Genomic DNA, 14,175 nt, shown 5'->3' on the forward strand with positions numbered 1-14,175 from the left:
TGAGTCCTTTAAGCAAACAGGTGCTTGGGAGTTTAATTTTTTAATGAACCGGCATGTGAGTGTCACTGGTGGTGTTTGCTCTGCTTGCCTTGCTAAGCAGGGTGACATTTATATTACTTTGAATGCATTGGCTGCCCACCTGGCACTAGATCTGCAAGGGTATTTTTTTTGGTTACTGTGGGAGATTACTCTTTTCTAGATCCAGAAGCACCTCATAATCTTTCCTCACTAGACACTGACTTACCATGGAAGGTCTTACTGGGAGTCACTGGAAGCAGGGCAGAGTACAGCACTGCCCTGAGTCCCATCTAACTACCCTGTGTTTTTTCTTTTTCTGTTAAAGTCTCTGAGTTTTGTAGGCTACAAAGCATCTTTTTGGGAAAATTATTTTGGTGGGTATATGATCTGGTACACTTTATTTTTTTGTAACATATTCACTCTTTTTAGTATACTCGATAAATTATTATGTGTTAAAACCATTAAGATATTCAAGCATGTGATTAAGTCTCCAGTTTTCAATGGAACGTGTATGTGCAAAACTAAGGAGTTATTTTTGTTTGTTTGCATTTTTGTTTTGTTAGTGATGCCTTAGCTTTCTGTCTGTCACAGACAGGAGCAAAACAAAAAGAGTACTGCTCTATTATAGTAACAAATGAACTGTGAAGGGTTTACAAGCTTGGATTATCCTCCTTCCCTCCCTCCCCTACCTACCAACCTACATGGGTGCTTCTTTTTTCAACCATGCCAGAAGTGAGCTATTACAACACTAGGTTTAAAAAGCTCTAGATGTATTGGGATGAACAGAACCAGACTTCCAATGAATTTGTGGATCGTGGTTGGCTGATTTTTCAATGATATTAAACCAGGAGTGTAGTTTGACCACACCTCATGTGAGATATCTCATAAAAAAAGAAGTAGATGAGGGAGCTGAAAGTGATAGAGTCTATGAGTACTTCAGCTGAGAGGAGGTTGAAAATATCTTCTGGATATTTGTAACATGGTGACCAAAACTTTGACCAAAAAGCAAATCCTCTGGCAAAACTCCTCTGGAGTTTCTATGTTGTTTTCACCAGTACAAGTTCTGTGATGTTTAAACTGCTGAGCTAGTGGTGTAGCCTTTCATCTAGTACAAGCACTTAAAAGGCCTGACTTCTCTGTCTCTCTGCGTATTTCTGTATGCTATTTTGATACATCAGGTGAAAGCACTGGTAATCCCAAAAGTCACTAGGAAAGATATATTTTTTCTGAAATTGTAACTTTTTTTAAATTAGGAAACTTGGTCAAAACAGTACTACTTGGTGAGGAAGTAGACATCTCTTTTGTTCTTTTGTTCTTTTCAAAATTCAAAAAGAGGCATTTTAGCTGAAGAATGTATTTTTTAATATAAATTGACTACTTTGTTTTTCTGAAATTTGTACAGCCTATACTCATTTTTACTGGAAATTTACACCTTAACAACTATCTTAACAGCTATGAATCTGACTGACTTTCATGATTCTGCTCTGTTGAAGTTAGACATAGGAGGCCCATTTGGGGCACAAGCAGTTGATGAGCAAAAAGAGGAATACATTGTTGTACAAATCAGCCAGAATGAAAACACAGGATCAAGGAGTAGGCGCCAGCAGCAGGTGATGGTCTTTAAATTCTCTTTCACTTTTTCTGAGGTGTGTTTTATCACTTATTTCCATCACCACTGTCTGGATTAAGTGGTCATGCTTTTTGTTGCTGAGAAGTGTTTCAATTTCAGCATTAGAAAACTTACTGTAATTAAAGTGGCATTTTCTTTTACCTTTATAGGGCTTCCTTTGGCTTCCTGTATTAAAATTTTGCTCTTTATAGTCAACACAAAGTGTGTTTTGGCATCCTCCCTCCAGAGGACCTACTGGATGTGTCTCTCACTTCATTGATTGAGCGAAGGCATGAGGATAAGTTAGTTTGCTTAAACCTGAGCACCCATGACAAACCTAATCAGGGGGAATTAATTTAGGCTGATTTTATGCCTGATCCACCAAAAACCTCCAAAATGGACAGAAGAGAGAAAAAGAGGCATAAAACCCTGTATCAGGGCATATCACTATCACTGACTTCTGCTAATATTGCTAAATGTGACTCTCTTGCAGGTGGTATACAACTGGTCTCTACCCTTAAGTTCAAGAAGAAATCAGCAGATCATCACAACTAGAACCTTTCAGATACCAAACAGGTTGGCTAAGAGACTGAAAAATGATGCATTGAAGGAGTAGTTTCCATAGACTTGACTAAGATAATGTTTTAAAAGTAATTATCACTGCATGTTTCAGAGGGGCAGCAAAGGATGACTCTTGTTCTTTAAAAGGATTTACAAGACTGTTTTGTACTTGACTTAATTTCTAAACAATACTTTTTAGAGGGATCCAGTTTGTTTGAGAATGTTTGAGGAGTTGGTTGCTTTTTTAAAGATATAACACATATATTGATAAGTACTTGATATAAAACTAATGCACAAATAAAACAAAAGGTATTTCATCCCAGGAATAAACAAAACTTCTTTTTCTTTCACCAGAGGCACTATCTTCATAAACATTCAAGCTTTCCTGCAGGAGCCTGGAAGTGTTCCTCTCTCCATGAAGCATCAGTACCTTCATGCAAATATAGAGGCACAAGTAACAGTTGCATCCATCATCTTAGTAGGTGTCTACGTGCTGATCATACTTGAAGTAAGCCAGTTTTGTACTTTGATTTTCTTTTTTTCCCTATGTTGTAAGTAGAGCACAAGAAAAAGTTTCACTCTCGGGATTTGATATAATTCTAAAATGTGTATATAACTTCATGCACCATCAGTGTTGCTAATGACATTAATAAGATACATGTGGGGAAATTGTTCTGAATTGTAAGTGATTTTGCCAAGTTCTTTTAATGTTACAGTAATCTTGTATATTTTTGTATTAGGATCTATAAGTTTTTTAATATTTCAACAGAATTATAGTCTGGTTGTGAGAGTAAAAATAGGTCAGAATTGTGAAAGGTGTGGAAAATTTATTTTTAAGTTAATTATTTTTTAAGATAAGGTAAAAGAAAAAAACCCCTATTTGGTTATTTGTCTTCTCTAAGGTACCTCAAACGATGAACTTTATGTACTTTTAACAGGTTAGAATGTACATGTATTTTAGTAAGTGACTTCTAGGCATTCTTTTACTGTATTATTTGAAGAGGAAATGGAGTCTGAGTTAACATGAAGTAAAAGGACAGGGAACTTTTAACATATACAGCAACAACATTCCAAAACCTTGAGGTATGAAATCCAATAGAAATGCATTGCATCACACTAAGAATGGAAAACATATCATAAATAGTACAGAACTCCAACTGACTTCTTTGAACTGAAAACACTTCCTGTTACCTTAAAATGAGTAGCAGATGGGGAGGAACACTTTAAAAAAAATTATTTTTAATTCATATGAGCACCCATACTGTCAATTTTCTGAGTCAAATCACACCTAATTTACACTAGTATGAAACAAAGAAATGAATGAAATAAAGTCTACAAGGTGCTCCACAGTGTATATCTGTCCAGCATGCTCATTTTTCTTCCACATCCATTGCGTATTTTGAGCTTTTCACCCCATTACCCATTAAAATGGTGAGGCTGTAGAACACCACCTCATCAAAATACCAATAATGGATGCACACAACACAACAGATGCTTTAGACATTCAGATTATGTTGTTCAGCAATGATTATTTCATTCTGGAGTTAAAAATGCCTCTATGTACATTATAAATGAACAAAGAGATATAATATTAAATGCAGAGGGGGATTGGACTAGATTTTTCTATAAATACATGTAGGCATGCAGCACAGCACCAAAATGGATTTAATGCTTTTAAATGCAACTTCTTTTTTAAAAAAACCCTGAAACAAACAAAAATCCCCATGCCCAAGCCCCCAAACCCAACTATGCAACCTTTTAGCAGTTGCAAAAACATCAGGTTTTAAATGTATATAAAGGGGGGTTTTGTGTTTGCATCCTGAAAATCTGCTTTGGAACAATTAATGTGGAAAAGGAAATAAAGTCTTGAAACAGAAAAGCAAAACCAGGGAAAGCATTAATTTTCCTGTTGTTTTTTAAGAAAAAACCTTAAAAAAGCTCATTAAATTATTGTTTCTGTGAAAATATCAAGGAAAGATTTCTGTTGTTGGCAGAAAAATGATATTCTGCAAACTTGAAGGTAGAAATAGGTACTCATAAGTAAACTTTTTTGGAAACTCAGAATGTGGAAAGTCACATATTGCATCATGATGTTAGCTCTTTTCTCCATAGCATCTATAGGATTGACAAATGCTACCACAAGAGTAAATTCTAAACTCTAAGTTTTTATGCTGTATGGTTCCCTCATGGATTTCTTGCAAGCAATGGATGTTAATATTTTTAGAAAATGTAATAGTGGCTTTCATTATATTCAGTATTTATAAATTCAGTGCCTGAAGTCCTGCTTTCTCAACACATTGCACTCTCTATCCTTTTAGCTGTTATCACTGTTAGAGAAATCAATGTTACTGCAGGAGCAATCACTCGTGGATTTTCATTTTTGGTGTTGCTGTTCCCCATCTTTTATCAGTCTTTATTAGTTTCCTCTATTTTATTCATTATTATTTGCAAGACAGCTTCAAATTCAGACACTGTGGACACCCAAACCAGTTTTAGAGCCATATTTTCACATATTTTCTTTAAAAATGAAGAAAGAGGAAGCATTTTATCTGTTACAAATCACAAGAGCCTCATTTTCCTCTTGCACAGCCCTTTTTTCCCCCATAATGAATTGTAGATCTTGCCCACAGCCTCCTCATCCCCACTGTCCTCATCTTTTAATCCTTTCTTCCCCTTCTCTTGCTCTTTGCTGCCTTAGTCACCAGGGACTGTACAAAACAGGCTGCAGGAGCTTCTGCTTCCTGCAGATACAGGATGATGGGAGAAGCTGATCAAGTAAGAGGTTCCAGTTGGAATCTGAAGTGCATTTACTGTAAACAATTGTCTTCTCCAAACTTTTACCACTGTAAACGCACAGGGCAAAATCTACTCTGAGGCAGCTGTTTGCCTCCATGTTAGCATCAAATGTCTAAATCAAGCACCACTCCTTGTCAGTGGTGGTCTCAGGATGTGCCATTCTTCAGAAAACAAACTGTTGAACTTCATTTCTTTGGGCATTTATTTTCAGTGTTGTTTCTTTTGAAACTGATTACATGTTATGTATTCATAAAATACAAATATGTTTCTGATAAAAGAAGATGCCCCTTTTCCTCTTTAATTTCCAATGATTTCTAGTTTCAGGCTTACCACAAATATGCATATTTTCTTACTTCACAATTCTACTACTCTACCTCTTGAAATTTTTGTATATTGCTTTTAACTCTCTTTACTTGGTCATCCCTTAGTTTTTTGTTTGAAGTTTGTGGGCTATTTTCTCTACTGTCTGACCCTGCAGGATTACTGTGGAACACGGGTAGGATGGGTTATGTTTTCATGTTGGTCCACAGGGACATCTGGTGTAAAATGTGGATGCACGGAGTTCTACGTTGATGTTGCTGTATTAAATTACTTCACAATGTATTTTCAGACAGGCTTTTCTATTTTTGATCCTCAAAATGTAAAGTCTCTCTTGATTGAGAACTTGAAAAAAAAATTCAAGCAAAGAAAAAGTTAGAAAATTTAATTTTTATAATCTCCTGCTCCAAATATCTTTGTTCTTTCAGCTAAAAGTGTATTTGAACCTTTGCCTTCTTTGATTTCCATACTTTCTTCCAGAAAAGCATTTTCCTGTGTAACTAAAGTGACTATTTGTAGCCCATTAACTGGATGATGTATAATTTCTGGTCATTGGGGATGGTCAAGGGAAATACTGCAGATAAAAATCTCATTGTTAGCTATTAGTTAGATAGATTATTTAGACATCAGATAAGCACAGCTGGATATCTTTGCTTTCTCACCTTTTCCCTGTTTTTGTCTGCACAGAGAATGGGATAATACACTGGTTATACTAAAAAGAAATCTATCTGTATCTCTACCTTAAATCTGTTAAAATATTAAAGTTTCACTGGTATTCAGAAAAGGTTCTTGAATTGATAAAGCCCTTTTTAGTAATTATTAACTGAGTATTTGCAGCTATGTTGAACCTGCATTAATTAGAAATATGTAAGGAGGAATGCTAGACATCAACTATTAAAGTATAGAGCTCGTTAATTGAAATGAATTAATGTGTGCCCTTGTCCAATACTTTCCCTTAATAATGCATTTGTTTTGTTTTGTGTGTTAAAATGCAGTGTTAGCTGTTTATGATAGTTGAATGAGCTAGCAGAAGCAAATGTGAAAGTAATGGCCTTTAAAATGCTATTTTGTAAAACATTTCATTTAATCAGGAGAAAAGGCAAAATAACATTTATTATACTAAATTAATTTTAAAAATAGAAGAAAAAATAAAAGATACTGATAGCACATCAAATAGCAGAAAAGTGATACAAGCAAGTATCAGAAATTCTGTGAGAGCTTCTATAGGACTTATTTTATCACAGGGGTTATTATTTAGCTTCATACCCAGTCTTGTAAGTAGCACTAAGAAAGATTTTGCCAGGATCTTTTAAATGGCATTTTAATTATCTGACATCTTGAATGGCATTTACATGTCTGCATTTCTTCTTGAAACAAAAATACTTGAAAGTGCAAGATCTGGCCTTAAAAGCTCTAGTTTCTTACTAGCATGAACTATGGGCTTATAATCACAATTTTCATTACTTTAATGGAAGTGGATTTCTCTCCATATTACTTTTCTATTATTAACTAACTTAAATTATGAATAAACATCCCCTAAGCTTAATTTCTTTAACTCAAAGCAGAGTGATTTTTAATAGTATCTAACCAGCAGAAATTAACTCCAGAGAACAAAACTTTTATGTGGTTTTTGTCTGACCATTTTTCTGTCACTGTAGGCCGGTTGAACCACTGTTTCCTCACAGGAAATATTTTTACAAATGGAACGAGGTGTTATTACTGCTGTCTACACTCGGACAGTCCAGATTTTGTATAAAAAATTATGCTTTAGGAGGAAATATGAAAAGAGAAGAAATACTCATTGGTTCTATGAAGCATGATATAAATAGAATATTGATAGAAATAGGCTAATCTTAAGGGAGATTTTTTTTCTGATAAGGAAAGTTACAAAAAAGTGTGACTGATCACAGAAGTGATCAGCTTACTCAGCATGGCTTCTCCCTTCCTATTCATTCTTATATTGATCTAAATACAGACTGGGAAGAGTGTGGATTAGAATGTTCCCACCTCCACATAAGTCCTCCCAAAAGATTCGTAGGAAAGGAACAGAAGAAAATCTATAGCAATTATTGGGAAAGACCGTGCAAAAAAGAAATTAGTAGCTGATGCACTCCCTGGCCTTTGTGGGAGAGAATATATTCCTGCTGCTATGGATTTCATTTGTTCTAGGCTGAAAAAAAATGTGAAGAGGAATTAAACACTGCTGTAGGGTTTGGCAGAAAATTAGGGACAGATTATCAGAACAAACCTTCTACCTTCTTTGATAAGAGTCCAAGCCATACCTCCCTGGGCAAGAATAAAACTTTCCCCTTATCTGCCCCCCTGTCTTGGGGTGGTAGGGAGTAAAAAAGCCCAGAAGTTGTAAATATTGGGACTCTGAGGGTTGCACAGAACCTAAAATCAGGGTAATGAAACCTAAACATAAAATCCAGCAGAAAAACTTACCTTGAATAGAAATCTGTCTTCCTCTGGAGCAGTATAACCTCATCTGCCCTGGGCAACAAGTGATTTTGGATCTTGTTTGGAGTCCCCATAACTCTAAAGCAACTTTACCATTCAAAAGTCTACTTCCCCCCATACCTCCCCAGCTGAAAATGTGCACGATAATGAGGGCACTCCTGCCATTCCCATGAGCGCTGGTTTTCGGACATAAACTGAGCGTGTGCAGTAAAGCTTGCTGAGGTAGATGCTGGATGACTGGATTGAACAAGGAGATCCAGACATGGGACAGATCCATTTGTCCTGTCCCCCAGAGTAAAATATTCAACAAGTAGCACCCTAGATATTCTTCCAGAGAGAACAGCCTGTTACTGAGCTACCAACTAAGCAGTATGGACAATCAAGCTTGACTGTCATTCCCTGATGCTTTTCTCTAGTTTAGGAGGAGGTTGTGACCTCTGTGAATTCTGAGAAGCTCAAATTACTTTAAATCTGCTGTGCAAGAGCATTGCAAGTTGTTCCTTTTGAGAAGGATTGAATCAGTACCCACGAGGTGTGGTTGACTGCTTTTGTAGTGTAGAGCCACTGCCAACAATGAGGAGTCTCTAAAAGGACAGATAAACTAGTCATTTTTACCTTCCCTAACTACAACAAAGGAAAGGATGCCTAAAGGAAGAAAAATTCTGTAAGACCAGGAAGGGATGAGTTTCAATAAAACAAAAATGCAGTATAATAGCAAGCAAAATCCTCATCTGGATCACAGCTAGATATAATAACAATTTTGTATTATTAATCCAGTATGAATATTGATTTTACACTGACTATTGCCTGCCTAATTGTTAGATCTATCTTGGTAGAAGTCTGGCTGTGCTCTAAATATGTGTGTTTTAAAGAAAAATACCTTCTTTTGAGCTCTATGGTACTTTAGCATGTACACTGTCTTTAATTAAGAACTAAATAGGAAAAAAATTGCCACTGGATGGTGCTGCTCACTACTCTAAGGACTAGATAGGATTGTCTGCTTTAAAAGATGATGACAGAATGCTATTTTTTGAAATAATAGGAGTCATATTTTCAACACTAAATGCAAAAACTAATTTCCAAATATCCGCTTGCTTTTTTCTGTGCCTTTTAAACCTAATTTTGAACTGTATTTTGTTCAATTTTTGAAAGACTGGCAAACACAAATGTTTTGCCCTGTCTTCTATACTACATATTTTGTGGATTGGTGTGTTTCCTTTCTGTTTGAGAGAGGGAATAGAACATTAAATTAGCTTAATTGAATGCTGCTGTTCAGCTTCTACCCTGCCTACGGCAGTCAGAGAGGTAGAGAGCCATGAAGTCTTAAAATTTTAACAAGTTGTTAGAACGCATGTACACTCCTAATGCACACAAACAGGGATGAGAACCACTCAGCTCTTTCTGGGACCTCAGATGGTGCCTTCCTTCACCAAGAGCAAGAGCAAAAGTGAATGAAAAAACATGAAAGTGTAGCAGGCAGGCTTGAAGGGAGATGTGATGACATGATTTAAAGAGGAAAAAAATATGGATAAGAAAAGTGGAGTGAAAAAAGACAGGAGATGTCAGGGATGAAGACTCTCCAGAGAAACTGCTAGCCAGAGCAGAAAGTTCCCTGTAAAGGTAATGCAAGCACTGCAGCTTGCTCTACAGTTCATAGTGCATGGCTGTATTTCTGTATTATCCTACTATTTTAAGAGGGCTGACAAAGATTCAGGCAGGGATTTCGTGATTTGGTCCATGTCAATTGTTTACTAGAAATTCACAGTCTCATTAGTCTTAAGAATGCTGAGATAACTGGGAAAATACAAATGGTGGCATCTTTCAGTTTCAGAAAATGTTCTGAAACTGCAAATGTAATTCAGGGTCTCTCAGTCCTCACGAAGGCCTTTAGGACACAATGAATAAGGGTGTAGAATACCAAAATATCTGGAGTGGATGGAGTCAGCAAAGCCTGCTGAGATAGGTGCTGGAGAACTGGATTGACCCTTGCAAGACTGAAAGCTTGCTCCTAGGCCAGTAAACAGTGGCTTTGATCATGTTGACTCACAGTAGCAGTTTGGTTTATTTTCTTCTAGGTTCTTTACTGGCTCATGACCAGATCTCTTTACTTAAGTCATATAGAACATGTTTTATGTAGCTAAAATATTACAGGAATGAGTGCCTTGGCACATGAAAATGATCAACATCCTGTCTTTCTGCAGGGCTCCACTTTCTTTTGATGTGACTGGACCCAAGGCCCTGATTTACAGAACATGGGTCGGTTCATTTCTCTGTGTGTCTGTCCACTTCTATAACAAGACAAAATCCCCAAATTCACACCAAGTTCAGATTTGCTTTTAAAATTTGACTCTGAGGAGCTATCAAGCTATCAGATGTTACTGGGTACTACCTTATGTAGTTTTCTGGAGGTATATAAAACTGATTTTTGTAACATCAGAACCATTCCAACATACGGAGTCTGGAAAACATCCACTTGTGGCTGTAGTGATATAGGTATGGCAGACTTCTCTCTTTTGTATGATTCTGAGAGAAATATTAACTAGGCATGATGTTATAGCTTTTTATCCCTTTTTACCTTAATATTCTGAGGTGGGAGGTTATTTCAAAACAAGAAGCAACTTAGCAGTCATTTCAACCCTCATCACATAGGATTAAACCCTCTTCTGCGTCCTCTGTCCATCATCTGTACAAATGATACTTCCCTCCTTCCTTCCTAGTTCTATGTTATTTTCTCCAGCTTTGCTTTTTCCTCAAGTTTCCAAGACATGAAAATATAAGGGTTTCAGTAGTTTGTTTAATCTCATGCATCAAGGTTATGTTTGTCTTCACACCATTCAAGGGCCACTTTGAACCAGTTAATCCAATGTTCCGTATCAGCATGAAGATTCAGTCATTCAGTTTTCTCTACAAACAGCAAGCAGTGATACAACTACGGGAGAAAACTCATAGACAGTGAAAAGATTGTAAATTGTGCACATTGTTAATTTAAAGCCTTTGACAGAGCTATGGAGTAACAAATATCTCTGCAGAATCTAGAATCAACCTATAGATTTTCGATATAGAAGAGGGGAATGAATTAATCCAGTAATTTATTCACAGAAAATAATTTGATATCCTTAAGTCTCTCTCTCTGTCTATCTCTCCCTGATTCTCTCTCTGCATTGTTTTATGTATAGAAAGAATTGATGTCAGCTTAACACAGTTTCTTAGTTGCAGAATTTCAGGGCTGCCTATCCTAGACAAGAGTCTTAAGATATCCTTACCTTGTATTTCTTAGCTTGTTCTATTAATGTGCTGCTGTGGATTAACCCCAGCCAGCAGCCAAGCCCCAGGAAGCTGCTTGTTCACTCCCCCACCAGAGGGATCAGAGAAAAAATTGGAAGGAGAAAAGCTAGCTAACTCATGGATTGAGACAAAGACAGTTTAATAAGGAAAGTGAAAGCTGCACATACAAGCAAAGAAAAGCAAGGAATTACTTCACTTCTTCACATGGGCAGGCAGGTGTTCAGCCATCTCCAGGAGACCAGGGCCCCACCATGCAGAACAGTGACTTGGAAAGACAAACTGAATCACTCCAAATGTCCCCCCCTTTCCTCCTTTTTCCTCCCACTTTATATACTGATCATGATGTCATATGGTCTGGAATATGTCTTTGGTCTGGTGGGGTCAGCTGTCCTGGCTCACCATCTCCTATGCATCCACAGTCTGTTCATCAGCATGGCAGTAAGAAAAGCAGAAAAGGCCTTGGCTGTGTGTAAGCCCAGATCAGCAATAACATTCCTACATTATCAACCCTGTGTTCAGCACAAATCCAAAACACAGCCCCACACCAGCCCCTGTGAAGAAAGTTAACTCTACCCCAGACAAAACCAGCACACATATCGTAGGGATAAAAGTGAAATAATGCAGGCATTGTCTTGGACACCATACAGAATTACTTTTAATCACTTTCTATTTAAGATCTTGTATAGTGTTTCTATTGTGTAGCATTGTGTTAGGAAGTGACAAACTGTTGCCTTCCATGACTTCCCCTAAGTTATTTATACCAGGACTTCCTCCACTGATATTAAATCAGAACAAGTAATTTGACACACTGAGTGGAAATAGGTATTATAGCAGAATGTTACAGATGGGTGCTTTCTTTCCTGGGGGTTGTGTAGATGTTCAGAAATGACAAAATTTGCTACAGAACCTAGTGTTTCCATTTAAAAATAGTCATTTAATGTTGGGTATTTGTCTTTAAAAAGAGCTATTGAATATATATGAATATATATGGAATATTATTTTCACAGGCATAAACATTTATTGTGCAAAGAATGAATAAGAATGCATGTTAGTATTAAGATATGCAGCTAATGTTTCTAAATCCACAGATTTCTCCAGTCAGTGCTCTTTACTAGTCTTGGTCACATATTTCATGCAAATGGCGGTATTATTATACTGATTTACCATGGATTTCTTGTAAAAATGAGTAAACTTTTGGTCTCGGATATTTTTTTTCCCAACCAAGACATACTTCTGTACAGTGATAAAGTTTTGACATATTTTGACTTACAGAAATGAGATTTATTATTAGATTTTCTAAATATTTAACCTAGTGTAAAGATTCATGTCTGCATGTATAGAATACATATAGATAATGTCCTAATCTGCAGAGGAAGACATAAATAGCTGTTCTTGCTGTCACTGATTTTTGTGATGCTTGTAGTCACTTTGGGATTCTTGATGCACATCATTTTTCACCAGTATACCCTACATGCTTGCCTCAAGAACTGCTCTAGTCCCTCCCTGCATGCTGAAGCAGCATGTCATACTTTCTAAGCTATGTGAAGCACTTCCCTTTTGCCTCATTAAAATCCTTACAGAGTTTACTTGCTACTGCTTAGCTAAGTAATTTTAAGGCAATTAATTTTCTGTTATCATTCATCTTGCACAAGCTGTTGAGACACATCCCCTGTGAGGGGTTCCCTTGTGCTGGACACGGTGCTCCATGGCTGAAGAAGCTGCAGAACTGCTTCTGCAGAGCTTGTGTAGGGAGCAAACTGAGGGGAGGAGGGTGAGGAGTTAAAGCATTAGCTGCCATCAGCAGCTGAAGGGGAGGTATGTTGCTATGCTTTCACTAATTGGTACTGGTCAGTCTCTTTACTAGAGGTGAGCATGTAGAAAATCAAATAAATATGTCTGGCATCGTAGACCTTCTTTTTCTGCTGCTCTGACCTCCTTTGTGTCTGATTATATTGTATATTTCTAGTCTGTTGCTCTATTGTGTCCAAACTGTACAATTTACCAGAAATAAAGCAAACTTCCATGATCTGAGAATTTGATGCCATTCAGCTTTGAAGTGGATCTATAGCAAGGCAGAGTTCAAAGTATTTCAAGGCTTTTCTGACCCTTGTTTTCTATCATAAGCCCAAATTTTCAGTTATGTTGCTTGACACTTAATAAAAATTACCTAATTTTTTAGCTAAATTACCACTACTTTTCTGCAATTTCCATTTTTGACTTCAGCTTCTGATGCCAGTGTTAGACTTCTGCATTAATTTTCCAAAATGTGGGGTTTTTTGATCCACTTATTTTGATCTGCTTAAGAGTGAATGAAATATGTGTACACATGAAAGACTGAAGTTTCATCTGTATCCTGCTAAAACAACTGCAATAGTCCAAGGAAAAGGAGACCACCAAAATTTATAAAGTACATGACAGCAAATTACCAGATAACTCCATCAAGGGATGTGACCGAGGAGCACATTTTCAGAGGTGTTCAGGCTAATACTGTCTTGATTATCTTTAGGAAAAACAGTCTGTGGAAAAAACCTCTTCTACTGCTGAGAATGTCCTCTTTTAACTCAATAAATCCTTATTAAAACATAACAAGGAATAGATACAAAATATAAAGTCAGAAAAAAGCTATCCCAGGGTAAATTTTACTTCTCTCCCTCCTTGTCCCATGAGAATAAAGAAATGAACTAGAGATTTTATAAAGTCTAAGAGGGATTTGGCTGTTGATTTTATAAGGAAGGTCTCAGCTATTCTGGAGGTAGGTGAAAAATGCATAAAACCCATATGTGGATATAGGCTTGGTAATAACTGCATCTTTGTTGAAATGCAGCAATGCTGCCACTCTATCAAATGTGAATTAATTTATCAGTAAAATAAGAAGTTTAATAAAACAGGCTTCACTGGAGACAAAATGGATAAGAAATGAATAGGGGCTGCATTTGAAACTTTACATTAAAATCATTGACACTCATCTTTCAACTGCTATTTATCACTTATAGCAAAGGACTTGTGGAAATAAAATATTTGGTACGATGTATCATTTACCAAATATCTTCACAAGCACATTTCAGAAATATGCCTGCCCTGGATTTCAGCTGGTAAAGGTATGCTCTGAAATAGTACACAGGTCACCA

General features: G+C 36.7%; 1 protein-coding gene across 11 annotated transcripts in view; it reads left to right on the forward strand.

Moving 5' to 3' along the window:
- The window catches only part of OCA2 (OCA2 melanosomal transmembrane protein), a 192,121-nt gene that overhangs the window by 64,527 nt on the left and 113,419 nt on the right, over nucleotides 1–14,175 (forward strand). For all 11 annotated transcript variants that reach the window (XM_032100281.1, XM_032100285.1, XM_032100282.1 and 8 more), the window contains 3 exons: nucleotides 1,471–1,628; nucleotides 2,121–2,203; nucleotides 2,543–2,696. In XM_032100281.1, the coding sequence (XP_031956172.1) occupies nucleotides 1,471–1,628; nucleotides 2,121–2,203; nucleotides 2,543–2,696 (395 nt within the window). The remainder of the gene's footprint in view (nucleotides 1–1,470; nucleotides 1,629–2,120; nucleotides 2,204–2,542; nucleotides 2,697–14,175) is intronic.

This window comes from Corvus moneduloides, chromosome 2 (assembly GCF_009650955.1).
Source record: "Corvus moneduloides isolate bCorMon1 chromosome 2, bCorMon1.pri, whole genome shotgun sequence".
Classification (NCBI taxonomy): domain Eukaryota; kingdom Metazoa; phylum Chordata; class Aves; order Passeriformes; family Corvidae; genus Corvus; species Corvus moneduloides.